The 19440-nt window shown below is 40.8% G+C and overlaps 1 protein-coding gene across 2 annotated transcripts in view; it reads left to right on the top strand.

Moving 5' to 3' along the window:
* WWOX (WW domain containing oxidoreductase) overlaps window positions 1-19440 on the top strand; it is a 1118448-nt gene that overhangs the window by 10754 nt on the left and 1088254 nt on the right. For both annotated transcript variants that reach the window (XM_033219092.1, XM_033219093.1), the window contains exon 4: window positions 2802-2980. In XM_033219092.1, coding sequence (XP_033074983.1) covers window positions 2802-2980 — 179 coding nt within the window. The remainder of the gene's footprint in view (window positions 1-2801; window positions 2981-19440) is intronic.

Below are 19440 nucleotides of genomic sequence, written 5' to 3' on the forward strand. Positions count from 1 at the left end.
GTTGGACCTTAATGCTAAATTCCTATTATTGAGAACCTATAATTATAAATAATGTGTTGAGTGAACATCCTTCTCTGTAAGACTTTTTCACCTCTCTGATTCTGTCTTCAGGATAAATTCCAGTATCACGCAGCAATAGTAACCGCCTGTCCAGCATACAGCATGAGCCATGCCTGATGCTAATCATCTTGTATCTGTAGCATTAGGTCATTCGATCCCTACAGTGCCCTGAGACGTAGTATTGTTATTATCCTTAGCTTACTGCCACTGATACAGACTTGAGGGGTTAGGTGACTTGGTAAGGATTCTACAGTAAAGAAGTAGCATAGCCAGGCTTTGAGCCCAGCACCTGCTCCAGGGACTGTATTCTTGACCATTGTAGTTAAGAGGGGAATGAATGTTTCACGACTGCTGACATTTAAATTAGAAGCTTGAATAGTCTTTGACAGGATTAGGATTGGTTGGTTAGTAGAAGTTGATTTAAGCAGGATTTTTTTATTTTAAAGTTATGAATGTCACATAAACGTTTTAGTGTTTGGTTCAAGTACAGCAACATTTAGGGGTTGGGCCAGCCCTGCTCTTTGAGTTTGAGTTCGCTGCAAGGATCCGGTGTTGTCTTCCTTCCCCAAGTACACCTGTAATTTCTACTTTCACCTTAGGGTTGAGCAAATACAGTATTTTCAAAGAATCTGATTGCTACATCATTTGGGACTTTTATGGGTTTTTTCTAGCATTTTCACTGTAGTTGATTGAACCAAAACATTTTTTTTAGCTGCTTGTCTTTGAGGCTCTCCAAAGCATTCAACCACATTTTCATAGATAACCAGTGACACTATTTTTCACCTCCTGTATTATCAGTTCGTGTCATAATAGCTTGCTAAATAATGTAGTTATAGTAACAAGTTCAAATGACATATGTGTTTTTTGAGCAAACCTGGTGAACTTTTGGTGCACAACTAATATTGAGAGCAAATGGGCCAAGGCTTGCTTGAGAGAAGTTTCTCGGGCCACCATAGGCAGCCCCAGGACAAGGCTGTCTGGCAGTTGGATAGGTGGGAGTGCCTATTATTTGTTAAAAGGCTTTTTCCCTAACTCGTGAAAGTTTTTTTCCCCTCAATTAATTGAGGATATCAACGCATTGGTTATATGTTGGAAATGTTTTTTTTCCAAGTTCTCTTTTGTGTGAGTGTGTGTGTGTTTTTTTTTTTTTTTTTTTTTTTAAACTGGGTCTTGCTGTGTTATCCAGTGCTGATGTACAGTGACATAGTAACAGCTTGCTGCAGCCTCAATCTCCTGGACTCAAGTGAGCTTCCTGCGTCAGCCTCCTGAGGAGCTGGGACTACAGGCCCATGCCACCGTGCCCAACTAATTTTTAAATACCTTTTTTTGTAGAGACTGAGGCTCAGTATGTTGCTCAGTCTGGTCTTGAACTTCTGGCCTCCAGTGATCCTCCTGCCTTGACTTCCCAAAGCATTGGGATTACAGGCATGAGCCACCACACCTGGCCGAATGTCTTAAATTTTTTGTGTAGTCAAATCAGTTTTCTCCTGTGCACTCTGTGCCTTTGCATTCATGCTTGGAAAGTTACTCCCTGAAATAGGTATTAATCAACCAAGAACAGCAGTTCTCAGGCATGGTTCCTGGACCAGCAGCATTAATATCACCTGGGAATTCATTAAAAATGTACCTTCCCGGGCCCCCACCCCAGACCTACTGAACCAGCAGCAGGGTGGGGCTGGCAGTCTGCGCTCTAAAAAGTCCTTCAGGGGATTCTCATGCTCCCTAGCTTGAGAGCCACCCCGCTAGAGCAGGGGCTGTCTACTTTGTCAGTAAAGGGCTAGATAATATGTTTTAGGATTTGCGGGCCATAGGGTTTCTGTTACAATGATTCAACTCCACCTTTGTAGTGCTAAAGCAACTACACACAATATACCAGTGATGGCCATTGTTGTGTTCCAATAAAACTTTATTTACAAAAACAGGCAGTGGGCCAGATTTGGCCAGCTCCTGGTCTAATCTAGAGGAGTAAGCAAGGGCTCACATGATCATCCTCCCACCTCAGCCTCCCGAGTAGCTGGGACTACAGGCATGTGCTGTCACACTCGAAATTTTGTTTAGTTTTTGTAGAGACGAGGTCTCACTATGTTGCCCAGGCTGGTCTTGAACTCCTGGGCTCAATTGATCCTCTTGCCTTGGCCTCCCAAATTGCTGAGATTACAGGTATGAGCCGCTGTGCCCAGCCTCCAGTGTATTTTAATACAGTTTCTACAAGAATCAAAATGAGTGCTCATAGGAGGTATGAGTGCAGAGCCTTCAAATGAAAATCGTTAGAATTTTATTAGTTGGCAGGTTTCTTATTTATAACTAAGACTTCCATTTTGAATTTTCTACTTCTGTATGTCTTTAGGCCCTTGCACAGGGCTAAGAGATCTCATTGAAATCTACTGAAAAGAGTGCCTGGCAGATCTTACAGCTACATTTACATGAATTAGATAAAAACCCAAAGCTTTCTCAAGAAGCCTTTTTTGAGATCTAAGGATACACGGCAATAGTTATTGTATGTTACAGCGTATGTTCTAGGCAGTTCTGAAGGAAAGGATTTGATGACTATCTTTTTTGGCAGAAATGTGATCCTTCTGGAGGCCAGAAGATAGATTCAGTGGGCCCCAGTTCTTTTCAGGTTTAAGGAATAAGCGTTTTGGTCTATGAAAAATGGGGTTTGCCTAAAGTATAAGATTGTGTTGTTTATAAATGCCTGTCTTCATTGCTGTGGGTTTGCTGCTTTCTCCTTTTCTGGGCAGCCATATCAATAAAAGAACCACCTACGTGGACCCAAGACTGGCGTTTACGGTGGATGATAATCCAACGAAGCCAACCACCCAGCAGAGATACGACGGCAGCACCACTGCCATGGAAATTCTCCAGGGCCGGGATTTCACTGGCAAAGTGGTTGTGGTCACTGGAGCTAATTCAGGAATAGGTAGGCTGTTCACTTATTTATTTATCTTTGGAACTGCTCTAATGAAATCCACTTAGATCTCACTATAATGGAATTTTGTATAGTGGTTCTCTGATTTAAACATGAATTTTATCCTTTTCAGCTATCGTTTCATTAACATCACCACCTCTTTTTAAATGCTAATGTTGTCATGGAAGCCTATGTCGGGGCTGACCTTGAAGTCTCCCAAAGCTGAACACTCAGCAAAAGACTGTGGCTGTTTTGGTATTCAGGGATAAGAGACAACAGGCTCCGTCTAAGAGTGTTTGACCTGGTCTGCATGGTGTACGGGCATATTCCAATTACCTGAGTTATTCAAACCAAAATTGATTGGTAATAGAATACGGAGAACAACAAGGTATTATGTCTTTGGAACAAAGGATACGACAGGTTTCGACTGGTCACTGAGCATATCATTTTCTTTGGGCACAGAATCTTATTTCTCTATAAAATTGGAGAATGAGTTCCTGTCTTCACCTCTAAATTAACCCTCTTAATTGCCAGTGTTTACCCACAGGGACCATCATGTGTAGATGGCTCGAGAGGGTATCCTTGCTTCGATATGATGGGCTGTTAAGGAGACAGGAGCAAGGCAGAAGCAAACCATAACTCTTCATAGGTTTTTATTCTGATTTTGCTTTGGTCTATTTACATAAGTATCTGACTCGGTGAGAACCACCTGCTTTGAGTTTAGATATGCATCTTCAGATTTGTCGACATGGAAAACATTGCATTTGGCTGTCTTCTGTCAAGTTCTCTCTGTCCTTTTGGTCCCTCCCAGCCCCCGCACTGCCCCCTTGATGGTCTCCTCTACTCATTTGTTTCTTAATTTTGTTTTTGTTTTTTGTTTTCTGTGGGTTTATAAAGATGTCGATATTTATGGGGTTCATGAGATGTTTTGATACAGGGATGCAATGTGAAATAATCACATCATGGAGAATGGGGTATCCATCCCCTCAATAATTTATCCTTTGAGTTACAAACAATTCAGTTATACCCTTTCAGATATTTTAAAATGTACAGTTAAGTTATTATTAACTATAGTCACCTTGTTGTGCTATCAAATAGTAGGTCTTATTCTTTCTTTCTTTTTTGTACCCATTAACCGTCTGCACTTCTTTCTTAATTTTGAACAATTCCTTGAAGCTCCAGAAATGTTTTCTAGCATGATTAGGGAAGCACAGGAGGTAAAAATACATTGTTCGATGGTCAATTATTGTGTTGTACAAGGTCTGAAATCTAACAGGCTGCCATCCTAGCGGAGAATTTTTTACTGTACTTGCCTACGAAGGTAAAGAAGCAAATGTGAATTTTTTTTTAAGAATTGAAAGGGATTTATTTAAAATCAACTCTCATACCTCATCCTGGGCTCCAAATATGTTCAGTCCCTGCATTGGAGTAAATTTTATATAATTGTCATTGAAGTCAAAACTGATGGTGTAATATTAAAAACAATGGCTGCATCCCCAATCCAAGAAGCAATACATCTTGTTGATCATATTAACTACTGTTATGGTGAATGTGTGGATCCATACAATTGTGGAATAATTAAGAAAAAAGAACTTAAGGACTTAAAAATGTTTTTTTAAAAAATTTAACAAGTTCACCAGAGACTTTAAAGATCTTATTCTCTTAATCTTCTAGCTAGACTGTTTTTCTCTAATGAGTAAGATATGTGACTACTGATTATTTTTTGTGTTAAGTGTTCCAGCTGCTCCATGTGACATTACATAGCAGACTCTCACATAGAGCTAATGCTCTTTCAAAGATTTGCAACAGCAGACCTACGACGTTGTAATCCAGGACTGATAGAGTGGGTTCAGAATATTAAAAGGGTGATATCTAGTTAGATACTAAGTCTTGATGGAGAGGAGGAGATTCTGAAGCATTGAGAATAAGTTTGTGGTTGTTGAGAATGGCCCTCACATGTTGGAGTAAAGCCAAAAACTCTTTGTGCCTCTTCACAGCTCCCACTTCCCCCTAAGACTCTTCCTTCCTGATACCTATGGTTCATTTTGCGGACACTGCAGGAGGTGTCTGCGGTCCAGTTGGAGGTTGTGGCAAATTTTAACGCTCAGGACGGCACAGATGTCACACAAGGTCTTAGGGAGACCAGGCTTTCCTATTCAAGTGCCCACAGCTCTTTCCCCAGCTGTCACCTTCCGCAGGAATGGCCTTTAACACTGTCACCTCACCCCATTCCCCCTACTCTTGGGAAGCATATGTCTAGGTGAGTGGCGAACATTTTTATTCTGACTTTTTGCAAATCATACCATACTGCAAGTTGCAGGCAATCAAAAACTCACAAATCATGTTCACTCTGCAGCAGTGGTATCAGGCCTGAAGAAAGGAAGGGGCTGCAGATAGGCACATGGCTTTGCTAAGTTAGCTTTATATCTTGAGTGGCTGCCTTAGAAAGTGTCCTTGCCCAAGTAGGCTGTGGCTTCTAGATAAAGTCCCTCTACTAAGCTATGAAACATGCCAATTTATAAATTGCTATCACTACTTTAGTTCCGCTTATTTCAAATGAAATAGCTGAATGCTGAGTGAATGAATTGGGCATCTTTACTTCCAAGACTTCTGGGGCATTCAGGAGTCATCTTCTTCTAAGCTATAATGGTGCTGGTGTTCCCTTCCGCTCAAGGGAGCCTGTGTTCTTTGGATAAACTGTGGAATCTTTAACCTTGTGAATGTATGTTTTCTCTAAGGCAGAGTGGGCTGAAACAAAACATAACAGGATTTATTTTGGAAGTGGTGACTCCATAATAAAAACATAGATATCTAATTTGCCTTACAAAAGCCGATTTACAAATCTAGTATTTCCAGTGGTTCGTTCGTTCTTTTTTTTTCTTAATGCCCCACATGACACTGCTTTGTTGGAATTGCCATTGGCGAGGATCTCACTGACATGGAAGGGGACATCCCTCCCTTGCCAGATTTCAGGGTTGCACTAGAGCCGTGCCCCCTTTGAAGTGGCCTCTAAGCAGACTCTGTCTTGTATCATTTCCCTCTCGCAGTTGTAAGTGATACGGAGCTGTATTTTGAGTTTTTGATACTGATATTACTAAGGCAATTGGAGGGATTCTTAATTCATCTAAAAAATCAGTGATTCTGACAGAAAAAAGGATTTGGAGGAAATGTCAAAATAAAGCATTGTGGGTTCATGAAGTCCTTGGTTTTATAATTAAGGTTTATAGGCAGGTATTACTGCTGTTGACTGGATTCAGCTGTCTAGATTGGGGATGAACAATCTACGATCTCTGGGCTAACTCTGACCCACTGCCTGACTTTGTAAGTAAAATTGTTTGGAAACACAGCCATGCCCATTTATTCCCATTCCTATAGTGGTGAACTACTGTTTGTGTGTATTCAGTTATTCCAAAATAATATGGCCGTTTGCAGGTTACCAGAAGTGTCGCCCAGTTATGGCAGAGATCTTATGGCTCGCAAAACCGTGAATATTTACTCTTTGGCCTTTCCCAGAAAACAAGTGCCGACTCCTGTATTAGATAATCCAGTTCATTCAAAGTGTTATCACCCCAGCAGTCTGTAAATTAGCCACAGCTTAGATGAAATTTAGGCAAATAGGATGCCCCAGGCCACAGGAAGACTGTGGCAGCACATTGTATGTAACTGTTGGGGACATTGCACCAGTGTCCTATACCTCCTGTGCCCCTTGCCTCAAACCCCCTTATTTTTTGGGAGCTGCAGCTTTTTTTAGGGAGTTGCAAGGATTAGATTGTTGCCTCCTCAGAAACTAACACTCTTCTCTCCTTGACCTTTGTTTAACCAGCTTTCTGAACCTGAAGAACTTTGTAGATTGAAAGCTGTAGCTTGTGGACCTCTCTCTGTGGAGATCAGCATCTCAGTATCCAGGGGGAAGCCATCTCTTCACCCAGAGCTTCCGCTAGCAGATCAAGAGGCCCGGAACCCCGCAGTCCTGAATGCTAACCAGTAGAGACAAGGGAGGAGTTCATTTCTGTTTGTGTTCAACATAGACTGAGCAGGAAGGGCCAGGTGTTTTACAGCTCTTTGGAGTTAGCAGCTTGATGCTCTGATTTGGTAAAAACAGCGGAAATGCCTTCAGCACGGTGAACATTACATGCAAATGCTGGGAAGTGTTAGGAAAGGGAATTTTTTTTTTTTTTTTTTTTTTTTTTTTGAGATGGAGTCTCGCTCTGTCATCCAGGCTGGAGTGCTGTGGCCGGATCTCAGCTCACTGCAAGCTCCGCCTCCCGGGTTCACGCCATTCTCCTGCCTCAGCCTCCCCAGTAGCTGGGACTACAGGCGCCGCCATCTCGCCCGGCTAGGTTTTTATAGTTTTTAGTAGAGACGGGGTTTAACCGTGTTAGCCAGGATGGTCTCGATCTCCTGACCTCGTGATCCGCCCATCTCGGCCTCCCTAAGTGCTGGGATTACAGGCTTGAGCCACCGCGCCCGGCCATGGAAAGGGAATTTTTTTAGGCGAGGGAATTTCCCATTGAGGATGGTCCCTGCTTCGTTTTTAGACACAGCCCATCAGTCAGCTAATTTGGCTATGCATATAAATACTTTAGTATAAAATGCTGCCCCCTGCTACCTGCAGGGTGACATGTTGCTCATCAAAGGCAGTATCCTTCTAATGAGGGATGAGTTGGATGCCTAAATGTGGGACCACCTACTCTGTTCATTGTCTTAATTAACTAGATGTTTGTTGGAACTCATGCAAATTATTTTCTGTAAGCAGATAGGTTTATTATCATATTTAAGGAGTGACATCCAGGGTTTGTCAGACACCCATTAAATTTTTTTTTTTTTTTTTAATATTTGAGATGGGGGTCTCACTATGTTGCCCAGGTGTTAGTCTCGAACTCCTGGGTTGAAGTGATCCTCCCACCTCAGCCTCCCAAAGTACTGAGATTACTGGTGTGAGCCACTGTGCCCGGATGCTATTAACAAGTATGAACAAACTAGATATTTTCAGTCTAATCTTCTGTGGTAATGATGATAAAACTTCTTAACTTTCAATCCTAAACCAGCAGTGGCTAAAACTTGATTTTTAAAATTTTTTTCAGAGTTTGGTCCAGATGAAAAATTTCTTTCACTTTGTGAACCTTTCGAACGCTGGGCTGCATCATATGTTGTGACTCTAGAGCTAGAATAGCCTAGCTTGGTTTCAATTTTTGAACCGAAGGACCCATTAACAGAAACAAAACTTTTTTTTTCCTCCAAACAAATACAAGCTGGCCACGTTGGTAAATACCAGTGAAATATATTTTGGGACCGACACTTGAATTTTCTATTGGTATTTATGTCACAAAATCACCTCTCTAAGGTTTATTACGTGGACCTATACATATGCCTACTTACATATCAAAATGTATATATTTTAAGGTATAAAAAGTACGTGCTCAAGGTATCAGTCACTCCCCAATTTGTTTTCTTTGAAACAAAATGAAGGTATAAAAATTTCATGCAGGGAATCCCAAAATGTAATTATAGTGTAATGTTGAAATTGATTGTCTTAGCTTACAGAGGCTACTTTTTAAAACTTAGGGTCTTGTGTCTAAATCATGTGTTGACATTACAGTGTGAACTATAGTTGCCGTACTCTTTGATCCTACAAATCGTCACCATGATGAATTCATGTCTGGTGCACATTCTACCAGTTCTACACGAATACAAGAAAATTACTTTTTCTTCATGTAGAGAAGGGTATTCATTCCTAATATTTTAAATCCACACTTCCCAATTATGGACTACACCAGCTTCCTTTACACCTTTGCTTCTTTGTTTTCTTTTCCGTGCCTAAATGTTACTGCTTTTTGCCTTTGAGCCTAAACCATGCCACTGATGGTTTTTTTTTTTTATTCCCAGTTATTCCAAAAGGCCCCATAAATCTGAGGCCATAGCTAACTTACATTTAGTCATTTTCTTGGGTAAAACATACTCATATGAAATCATTACACTTGGGATCTTGAAATGCCTGATTAGTTTCCTTTCGGATTGTTGACAAGACTTAAACCAGTGGGATCTTGGCATTTATCTTTTTAAGAACCTGGTGCTCATTAAGGAAAGGAAAATATTCTGAAATAATCGAAATAACCTTTTGGGCATTGAAACTCCATTTTCAATGAAAAACATTTGTGTCTACTATTCTCTTATGCTAAATTATACCCAGGTATTGTAAGTAAAATTATTGTGAAGTTACTTTGTTCTAAGGAACTATGGAGATTCTTGACAATATTAGACAAAGTTCTTAAATGACATTATATAAAAATTGAGAATTAGTACCTTATGACTTAACCATTTTACACTGAAATATTATTGGACATTGAATGTACATGGAAATCACATGATCAAAGTTTTTGAGAAGTAAATATCTAAAGGAAGAGACCAGTTTAAAACATTCTAATGAGCTTCATCTCATATTTGGTAATCTCACGTAAAATACTTACAATAGGGATATGTGTATGTTATATATGTTTTTAAAATAGGTTTGTAATCATGTATACAGTAGTCCCGCTTATCGGTGGTATTTCACGTTTTTTTTTTTTTGAGACAGAGTCTTACTCTGTCGCCCAGGCTAGAGTACTGTGGCACGATCTCGGTTCACTGCAACCTTTGCCTCCCAGGTCCTAGTGATTCTCCTGTCTCAGCCTCCTCAATAGCTGGAATTACAGGTGGACAGCACCACGCCCAGCTGATTTTATGTTTTAGTAGAGACAGGGTTTTGCCATGCTGTCCATACAGGTCTCGAACTCTTGACCTGAGGCAATCTGCCTGCCTCAGCCTCCCCAAATGCTGGGATTACAGGTGTGAACCACTGGGCCTGGCCATTGTTTCACTTTTTGAGATTTCAGTTACCTGAGGTCAACAGGCATCTGAAAATACTAATTTTGAGAGAGAGAGAGTATGGGAGAACACATTTACATAACTTTTATACAGTATATTGTTACAGTTCTATTTTATTATTGTTGATTTCTGATTTTATTATACATTAAAATGTATCCTCAATACGTGTGTATAGGTGAAAGCAAAGAATACATAGGGTTTGATACTATCCAGTTTTCAGGCATCACTGTGGGTCTTGGAATGCATCTCCCGAGGATAAGGGGGGGCTACTGTCTGTGTGAACCTGATTAGATCTCAATTGAAACTTTGTTGTCACATGCGGTCATCGGTTGAATTTCATGCTTGCATGTAGGTTTAGATTTTAATTACTTTTTCATAGTGTCAGCATAACAAAAGAGGGTCATACAAACCATTGTTTAATGACAAAGTGGTTCAAACTCATAAATAAAAAAATTTAGTAACAGATTTTTGTTCTACTGGAGGTTTTGTAGTGTTACATCAAGCTTGAAAACTTGGAAATTGTTTTACTTAAAACCCAATTAAAATAATTTGATCTTTTGCTTTTACATCATATAGTGGCATAGTAAGAATTGTAATGGAAGATGGTACTTTACTTCTTTTTTTTTTGAGACAGTGTCTTGCCCTTTCACCCAGGCTGTAGTGCAGTGGTGTGATCTCAGCTCACTGCAACCTCCACCTCCCGGGTTCAAGTGATTCTCCTGCCTCAGCTTCCTGAATAGCTGGGACTACAGGCGTGAGCCACCGTGCCCAGCTAATTTTTGTATTTTTAGTAGAAACGGGGTTTCACCATGTTGGCCAAACTGGTCTTGAACTCCTGAACTCAAGTGATCCGCCCACCTCAGCCTCCCAAAGTGCTGGGATTACAGACATTAGCCACCATGCCCGGGGGTGTTCTACATATTTTCCTTAATCTAAAAGCAGAAACGTCTTTATATATTTTTATTTTTTCCACTAGAGGGCTCTGTTGCCCTTTGATATAATTAAACAAAAGAGGCAGCGTTGCAATATAGTTCTCTTCCTCTCAGTCTATCTTGCTTTCATTTTGGTTAAATACTGTCTTTTACTTTTCTAACATGTCTTTTAGGTCTTCTACTTCTCTGTGATGGAGTTCAAACTGAAGACTGTTACTAGTGTCATGTTTGCTTCTTTTTCTCTCTCTTTTGTTTGTATCAAATGCCAGGGATGAAGGGATCCACTTAATAAAAAGGCCCATTGTGTTCAGGGAGCAGCCTGTTCTGCCAAATCACACAAGGGCATGTGTTTTCGTGACATTATTGCTTTTGAGTGTGCTGGCCTAGCAATAATACGATTTTTTTTCTAAGTGGAAATTGTAATATTTACGTATTAATACCTCTGTTTAAGGTTCGTTTTGAATGCCTTGCTGACTCGATGTTTTTTTTCTTTTTTTTTTCTTTTTTTTTGAAATGAAGTCTCCCTCTGTTGCCCAGGCTGGAGTGCAGTGGCGCAATCTCGGCTCACTGCAACCTCCGCCTCCCGGGTTCATGCAATTCTCCTGCCTCAGCCTCCTGAGTAGCTGGGATTACAGGCGCCCGCCAACACGTCCGGCTAATTTTTGTATTTTTAGTAGAGACGGGGCTTCACCATCTTGGCCAGGCTGGTCTTGAACTCCTGACCTCATGATCCACCCGCTTCGGCCTCCCAAAGTGCTGTGATTACAGGTGTGACTTACGGCGCCCAGCAGCCCTGTGTTTTTTTCTAAGAATATAGTGTCCCTTGCTCCCTGCTACCAGCCTTAGCCAGTGTTACATAATTTATTGTAATTGTTTATTAATGATACATTCTTCCTCTAGAAGAAAATGTGTCCTTTTGGGCTCAGTAGAGTATATGTTTCTTAAATAAGAGGGATCATATTAAACCAGCTACTTAATGTGAAGCAGATAGCCAGTGTTCTCCATGTACAATCTTAAGGAGGGTAATTTTTATTTTGGCTCTATAATTGTGGTTTGAGGCAGCCCATTAATCGCATACTTCAGCTGTCAAATAGAAATTTGGCCCAGAAAGGAATACACTTTGGCTTTACAAAACTGCTTATTTTCAAATTTTTAAATGGGGACAAAAACGAATATGCTATATTATATACTTTTATTTACATAATTTTTTTTCTCAGCAACTTTTTCTCTTTTCGAAAATGCAAGAGCCTGAAAAACATTGTGAATATACTTGTAACATTGCAAAGCTGTTTCACCAGAGTAAAGCTGTTTTGGTTGTTCATATACAAGTGTGTTTGTTGTTTACCAAATAAATTGTTAAAACTAGATGGCGATTGTGGGAGTTATTACAGACTTCATAATAAATGAGATGCTGATAGTTGAAACCCCCTTGCCCATTGCCTATTTGGTATGACACAGCATTTCTTGGACTTTTGTGGTCTATATGTGAGCAGATATGAAACCTCAGCCTTCTCCAAAATAAGATTTGGGTCACTAGGAGGCCTTCTTGGAAAGATCTCTTAAATGAAAGCACCAGTAGATGGATCAAAAAGCAGGTTCCAATAGCTCACTTTTAGTTTCTTGCCTAAATTTCGTTTCTTGCCTAAATTTGTGATCTCCCTTTGGCTGCATAAATAACAGTATATTTCGTGAAGTGCTGGTCTCGGTCTACACAAGCCTGGCTGAAGGGGGTACGTAGGAAGGATTGTGTTGTGTGACATGGTTTCAATCTAATTGTTTTCAGTCTTTGAGTTGTTGGCTCACCAGGCTGTGCTGCTTGATGGTTTTACTTTGTGTGATTTTTGGAGCCTTCATGTTAGAAGCCGTATTTGGATGGTCGTTTCTCTGAAAGCAAAACAGGGTTTCTTCACTAGACTCTAAGAGGAGATCTGAGATGGTGTGCATGAACGAGAGACAGAGAGAGATGGGGGCCAGGAGGAAACTCCTATTTCAGTGTCTCTACTATTTCTACCTAGGTGGAGGATAACTAGCCAGTTGAACGGAGCTGTGCCTTTTTTATAAAGTTTATTTCATATAAAGAGGAACAAAATCAGAGTCAAATTTCTTCTGTAGTTGCACGGAAACTGAAGCTAAAGCGAATACAATGTTTTCCATTTTTACCCTTACCTCTAAAACGTATTTAATTGTTACAGATTAGTATTGATTGATTATAATATTGTATTACATTGATAGCCCTTCAAAATTTATGAAGATTTCGTACTTGTCGTATTTAATTCTCACCACTGTGTTTACAGCTGTCTTGTGATAATATCGAAAGGAAAGGGCAGGGAGGTAAGGTAACGTGCTTGAGACCATACAGCTCTTGGGCGGTGGGTGCCCCCAGGATAGAGCAGAGGGTAATTGACTCCATGCCGGGGCCCCTTCCACTGTACATGCCACCTTCCTGTTGGGAGGAATAACAGCACAGTCCTGAACGAGCTCTTTCTAAGCAGCTCATTCAGTCTGTTAGTCTTGAGTTTGGAGTCAACCAATTTATTTCAACCCGTGAAGGCTTGCTCTGTACCCGGTCAAGTGCTGGGAGTGGCATCTGCGGGAAGGTCCAAGGCAGATGTGATTTCCAGACCACGTGTTGATCCTGGATTCGGACGCTGAAGCTTAGGAGTGGGCATGGTGGTTCTAAACCTGTAATACAGGTTGTAATGCCTGTAAACCCAGCCCTTTGGGAGGCTGAGGCGGGAGGATTGATTGACCTCAGGAGTTTAAGAGCAGCCTGGGCAACATAGCAAGACCCCATCTCTACCAAAACAAATTTTTTTTTAAAAGCTGCAGCTTTCTTTACCAAAACCCCTTTGGTATTATGATTGTAAAACAAGCATATTGAGGAATAAATCTTGGAGAATGGGAAGCAGTATTCATCAAGCGCCAGCATGTGCCAGGTGTTAGGCTAGATTCTCTTGATGTGCCTTCTCATATAACATAAGTAATTATTTTAAAGGTTATTGTGATTAACATGTATTCCTTATGGAAAATTTAGAAAGTGAAGAAAAATAAAAATAAAAAAAATTTTAAAACCCCCAAATTCTTACCAGTTAGAAGTATACTATTAATATTTAGCATGTACGATTCTAAGCTTGTTTTCCCTTCTTTTGTGGTTTTTCTATTTAACTCTAAATTGTGAGTATCTTTCTGTGTTGTTAAATACTCTACATCTTAAATGACTGCGTAATATTCCATTATGTGGTTCCAGCTCTTCTCCCAGTGTGATACATCTGGGTGGATTCCAGCTTTTTAATAGCTATGGAATGGAGAAGCACATTTTGTAATTAAATGTTTGTACCCATCCATGACTCTTCTATAGTTTTATTTTGTGGAGGTGGAATTGCTGAATAAAGGGATTTGCTCCCCAACCTTAATATCTTGTTTTGTCAAACTGACCTGGAAGGTTGTACCAATTTGAATGCTCCTTTGCCCAGCATCCTTGCCAAACTTGAGAATTAGAATCTTTAAAAAGTATCACTTAAATTTGCCTATCTCTGATGATTAGCAAGATTGATAACTTTTTCTTATGTCTGGCCATTTGTTTTTTTTTTTTTTTTTTTTGAGACGGAGTCTCGCTCTGCCTGCCGCCCAGGCTGGAGTGCAGTGGCCGGGTCTCAGCTCACTGCAAGCTCCGCCTCCTGGGTTTACGCCATTCTCCTGCCTCAGCCTCCCAAGCAGCTGGGACTACAGGCGCCCGCCATGTCGCCCGGCTAGTTTTTTGTATTTTTTAGTAGAGACGGGGTTTCACCATGTTAGCCAGGATGGTCTCGATCTCCTGACCTCGTGATCCGCCCGTCTCGGCCTCCCAAAGTGCTGGGATTACAGGCTTGAGCCACCGCGCCCGGCCTGGCCATTTGTTTTTTAACGAATTGCCTTTTCATCTTATATGCATGACTATTGGATGTGTATCGATGGCTAATTGATTGCTTGCCTCATGTGCTATAATTTAATTTTCAAAATGTCCCCAAGAAGTTAATTTATCAAGTGTCTATTACTTTAAGTACCTATTCAATCCTGTGATCAAGAGGAAATTCACAGAGAAAGAAATTGGCCTAACTCCTCAGTTTGCTTCACTAAAATCTTTTAAGCACACATCTTGTCTGTTATGCCAGCTGCAACTCAAATCAAAGACACTATTGCTTTGGTACCCGCATTTCAGGAGAGAATACCCCAGAAAACTTAAGCTTGGTTGGCTTTGCAATGGTGGTGGAGTCCCAAGATGACACAGTAGGCGAGATTTGATTACTTTGGTTTTGCAGATTTCCCCTAGATCTTCTATTAATGACAGTAACAGCGCTTCAGAGCTTTTCTATGCATTCTCTCATTTGATGAGCCTGCTCTCAGGTGGAGAAATTGTACCACTGCTGAAAATAGCTTTGCTGACAGTTAGGGCAAGCTTCATCGGTAGCAGGTTTCTATCTGGAAAGATATAGGAGAGGAACACTGACTCTGGAAGCAGACGTGACCTAGTTTCGAAACCTGGGGTAACCACTTCCTATCTGAATGACCCAGGCAAGTTACTTTCCTTCTCGTAACTTCTGTTCCACCTCTGGGCAATATGGACAGTACTCCTACTTTGCAAAGTTGTTAAAGATGGGAACTCCAGAGTGCCCAGGGAATTGTCTGCTCATCATTGCAGGCGTTTAATAACGTGTAGCCATTTCTGGAATGGGAGGCAATAGGATCGAGTTACCACTGAAATTAGTTTGGTATTTTCCTAGCTTCCTGGTTCCCAGATCCTCAAGAGGCTGCCATAATCTCTGTGAATTTGTCCTAAAATGACCTTTGTAAATAACTGCTTTAGACATTGACTTGTCTTTGGTATGAAGGAAAACATTTTAGAATTTTTTTGGTTGGAGGTCAGTAGCTTCATCCAGAAAAGAAAAATCAAATGGAAAAAAAAAAAAAAAAAAAAAAACCCCAAAAAACCACCCAGACAAGGTTATTTTTGTTACAGGCAAGGAACACAAAAAGATATATTAATCTTGGGGGAAAAAGGGAAGGAAAACTATTATTCTTTAAAACTGTTATACCGTGCATCCTGGTAACATCTTTGTTACTGAGAGTTCTGCATTAGCACACTTGTTCGCTCAAGTTTGTGATAGTTTATAGGACTTCCTGGTGTATTAAATAGAAATGCTCAACTTTGCTGTCCCACTTTTTTGATCATATCCAAGAATATGTCAATGTTGGAATACAGTTTTGTCGGCACTTAAAAAGGTAGGACAGTTTTATTGACGTCTACTGGACATGCTAGGAAGAGAGCTGTAATTTGACACAGATTGTCCTTAACTTGGGTGACTTAAGGCAAGTCACTTAACCATTTGAGCCTTACTTTCCTCATTTGTAAAATCAAGAGAATAATAACTTCTCTGTCACATACTGTTTTGTACAGATCAAGTAAAACAATATGTGAAATGCTGTAATGAAGAATTCCAATAGTGTATGAATATAAGGTTGCTGGCGTTTGGGGAGAAATAATAGTTACAGAAGAAAGAGTCCTAAAGGGAAGATTAGGGTTGGAAGAAGATGGAGGAAGAGAGTAATTTAATTCCTTAATGGAAATAATAACATAAGAGCTCTTGACTTTTTTGTTCTTGTTGTTAGGATATGGGGAGAGGTTTCTGCAAATATCTTCTTCAGCGTTTACAAAGTGAACCAGATGTCCGGTAACAGGGTTGCATGTTGTGCAATTGATTGGGTGGTGCTGACTCTAGCCACATATTCAGGAGCAGAAACTTGATACAATAAGAAGGGAACCTGCAGAGGCAGAAACTTCCATGGGTTGCAGTTGTGTTGAGATTACATTGGTGGAAATGTTGCGAATTCTTGGGCGATGCAATTTCTTCCTGCTTGCCTTAAGTTTCACCTGCCCAGGTCCTTACTTCTGTTCACAGTGCAGCACGAACTTAGATACAGATTGGGGATTCAGACACAAATGGGATGCTGCTTGCTTATATAACGTCAACAAAATTGCCGGCCACATCTTGATTATAGAAACTCTTTTCCTGGTGATCACACAAAGCAAAGAATGAAAATAATCAATCTCTTTCAAATGGAGAGACTACGCTGTGTCAGCCACCATTGGCTATAAGGATAAACTCTCAATACTTTTTGTATCTTGCAATATAATGTCTTCCAGCTGCCTTTGATATTACTGCGTGGCTGTGTGGTACAGCAAGGCAGCTGTGGCTTCTAAATTCAGCCACTAGGTTTGAGAAGCTTCTATCAGCTGAGAGATCATCACTGCATTCCAAATGGCATTAAAAATGCTATTACAACTTTGTTAGCAAAGGAAGTTTCAATTCTAAGTTCATGTACCGTTACTAGATTGAGTGTTTGACAGGGTAGAGAGCTCTGTAGTAGATCCATACGGGAAACATCTCAGTCAGAGTGCGGAGTCAGATTTTTGGCAAGGGATACCATCCTTTCAGCCTGAAAAGCTGACTTGGGAGCTGTCAGCCTGTGTGTGTGAGGGCTTTTTTCCTCCCAGGCTTAGCGTCGCCACTTGCCCAGTGTTTCTTTTTTATTGCCTGCTGGCCTGATCTGGGAGGAACTTGGGGAAGCTAGTCGCATTGGTGTGTCATCATCGTGATGCTGTTAGTGGTTGACTTACCTGAGTGTACACGTGTATATCTCTCTTGTATGTTCCTTACATGTTTACTTAATTATTGAGAAGGTGTATTAGTGTCCTTTTACTGCTGTAATGGACCACCACAAACTCAGTGCTTCTAGCCTGCAGACTTGGACAACCTGTTACTGTACCTAAGATTATAGGCAGTCGCAACACAGTGTTAAGTATTTGTGTATCGAAACATAGAAATGGTATAGTAAAAATACAGTGTTGTAATCTTATGGGACTGCCGTTGTATGTGCAGTCCATTGTCATGCGATAGTGATTAAGGGAGGTGGACATTTTCCTGTTTGCTTATTTCCATAAGCTCAAGGGTAGAGCTTTCCAATCAGCCTTTAGGACAGAGATAAGAACTGGTTGGTGGCCTGGAGCCTGGATCTGGCCTCCAGATGTTTTCTGTATGAACCACACAAAAATGGTCTATAGTGGGATTTTTTTCTTTTTTTTTATTGACTGCTTGCCAACATACTAAAATCAGGATATTTTACTTAAATGTAGATTTATGACAATTTTGAAAAATCAGAATGAGTGTTGTGGACTAAATGTTTATCTCTTCCCCCAGAATTTCTATGTTGAAACCCTAATCTTAAGGTCATGGTATTTGGACATGGGGGCTGATGTGGTTTGGTTGTGTCCTCATCCAAATCTCATCTTGAACCGTAGTTCCCATAATCCCCGTGTGTTGTGGGAGGGACCTGGTGGGAGATAATTGAATCATGGGTGCGGTTAACCTCATGCTGTTCTCATGATAGTGAGTGAGTTCTCATGAGATCTGATGGTTTTCTAAGGGGCTTTCTCCCCTTTTGCTCGGCACTTCTGCTGCCATGTGAAGAAGGACGTCTTTGCTTCCCTTCCTGTCATGATTGTAAGTTTCCTGAGGTCTCCCCAGCCATGCAGAACTGTGAGTCAATTAAACCTCTTCCCTTTATAAATTACCCAGACTTCGGTATGTCCTTATAGCAGCATGAGAACAGACTAATCCAGGGGCCTTTGGGGGGGTGATTAGATCACGAGGGTGGAGGCCTCATAAGTAAGATTTGTGCCTTGATGAGAAGAGGATAGAGAGCTAGCTAACTTTCCTTAAGCTATGTGAATGTGAGAACACAGTGGGAAGGCAGCTATCTGTAACCAGTAGGAGGGCCCTCCCCAAGAATGTGACCATGCTGTCACCTTGACCTTGGACTTTAAGTCTCCAGAACTGTGTTAAAGAAATGTCCGCTGTTTAAGCCACTCGGTCCATGATATTTTGTTAATGCAGCTTGAGCTGACTATGGCTTATCAAGGAATATAGTTGCACCAAGGTTGACCAAAGCTGTTCCTATAGACTGACCCCCTGTAGGCAGGCACAGGCTATTTTCCATGGTCAGTTTACCTGCCCACTTCCTATAGAGACTTGAGCTTAGAACCTTGGTTTAGAGTCTGCAATGAAAACTGTGTGAAGATATTGAACTGACTGGCTGATAGCCACTGCCACACCCTTATTCAGTCTTTTGTGCCATTAACAAACATTTATTGACTACTGAGTACCGGGTGCTAAGTCTTCAGTGTAGAAACAGACATGGACCCTGCCCTTATGAAGGATACAAAACACACCAAAACACAGTCAGTCTTCACTGAATGACAGAGATATGATCTGAGAAATGTGTCAGGCAATGTCATCATTGTGCGACCATCATAGGATGTACTTACACAATCTTACGTGGTATAACCCACTATACACCGAGGCTATATGGTATAGCCTATTGCTTCCAGGCTAGAAACTTGTACAGCATGGTACCATATTGAATACTATAGGCAGTCATAACACAGTGGTAAGTACTTGTGTATCTAAACACAGAAATGGTACAGTAAAAATACAGTGTTATAATCTGATGGGACTGCTGTTGTATCTGCAGTCCATTGTTGACCAATGTGTTGTTATGCAGTGTGTGACTGTATGAGCAGCTTGATCTTTGTGCTTCCAGAGAACATTTAAATTGATTTGCTTTTGTGAGACAGGGTCT

The sequence above is a fragment of the Trachypithecus francoisi genome, unplaced genomic scaffold (assembly GCF_009764315.1).
Source record: "Trachypithecus francoisi isolate TF-2019V2 unplaced genomic scaffold, Tfra_2.0 Lachesis_group10, whole genome shotgun sequence".
NCBI lineage: Eukaryota > Metazoa > Chordata > Mammalia > Primates > Cercopithecidae > Trachypithecus > Trachypithecus francoisi.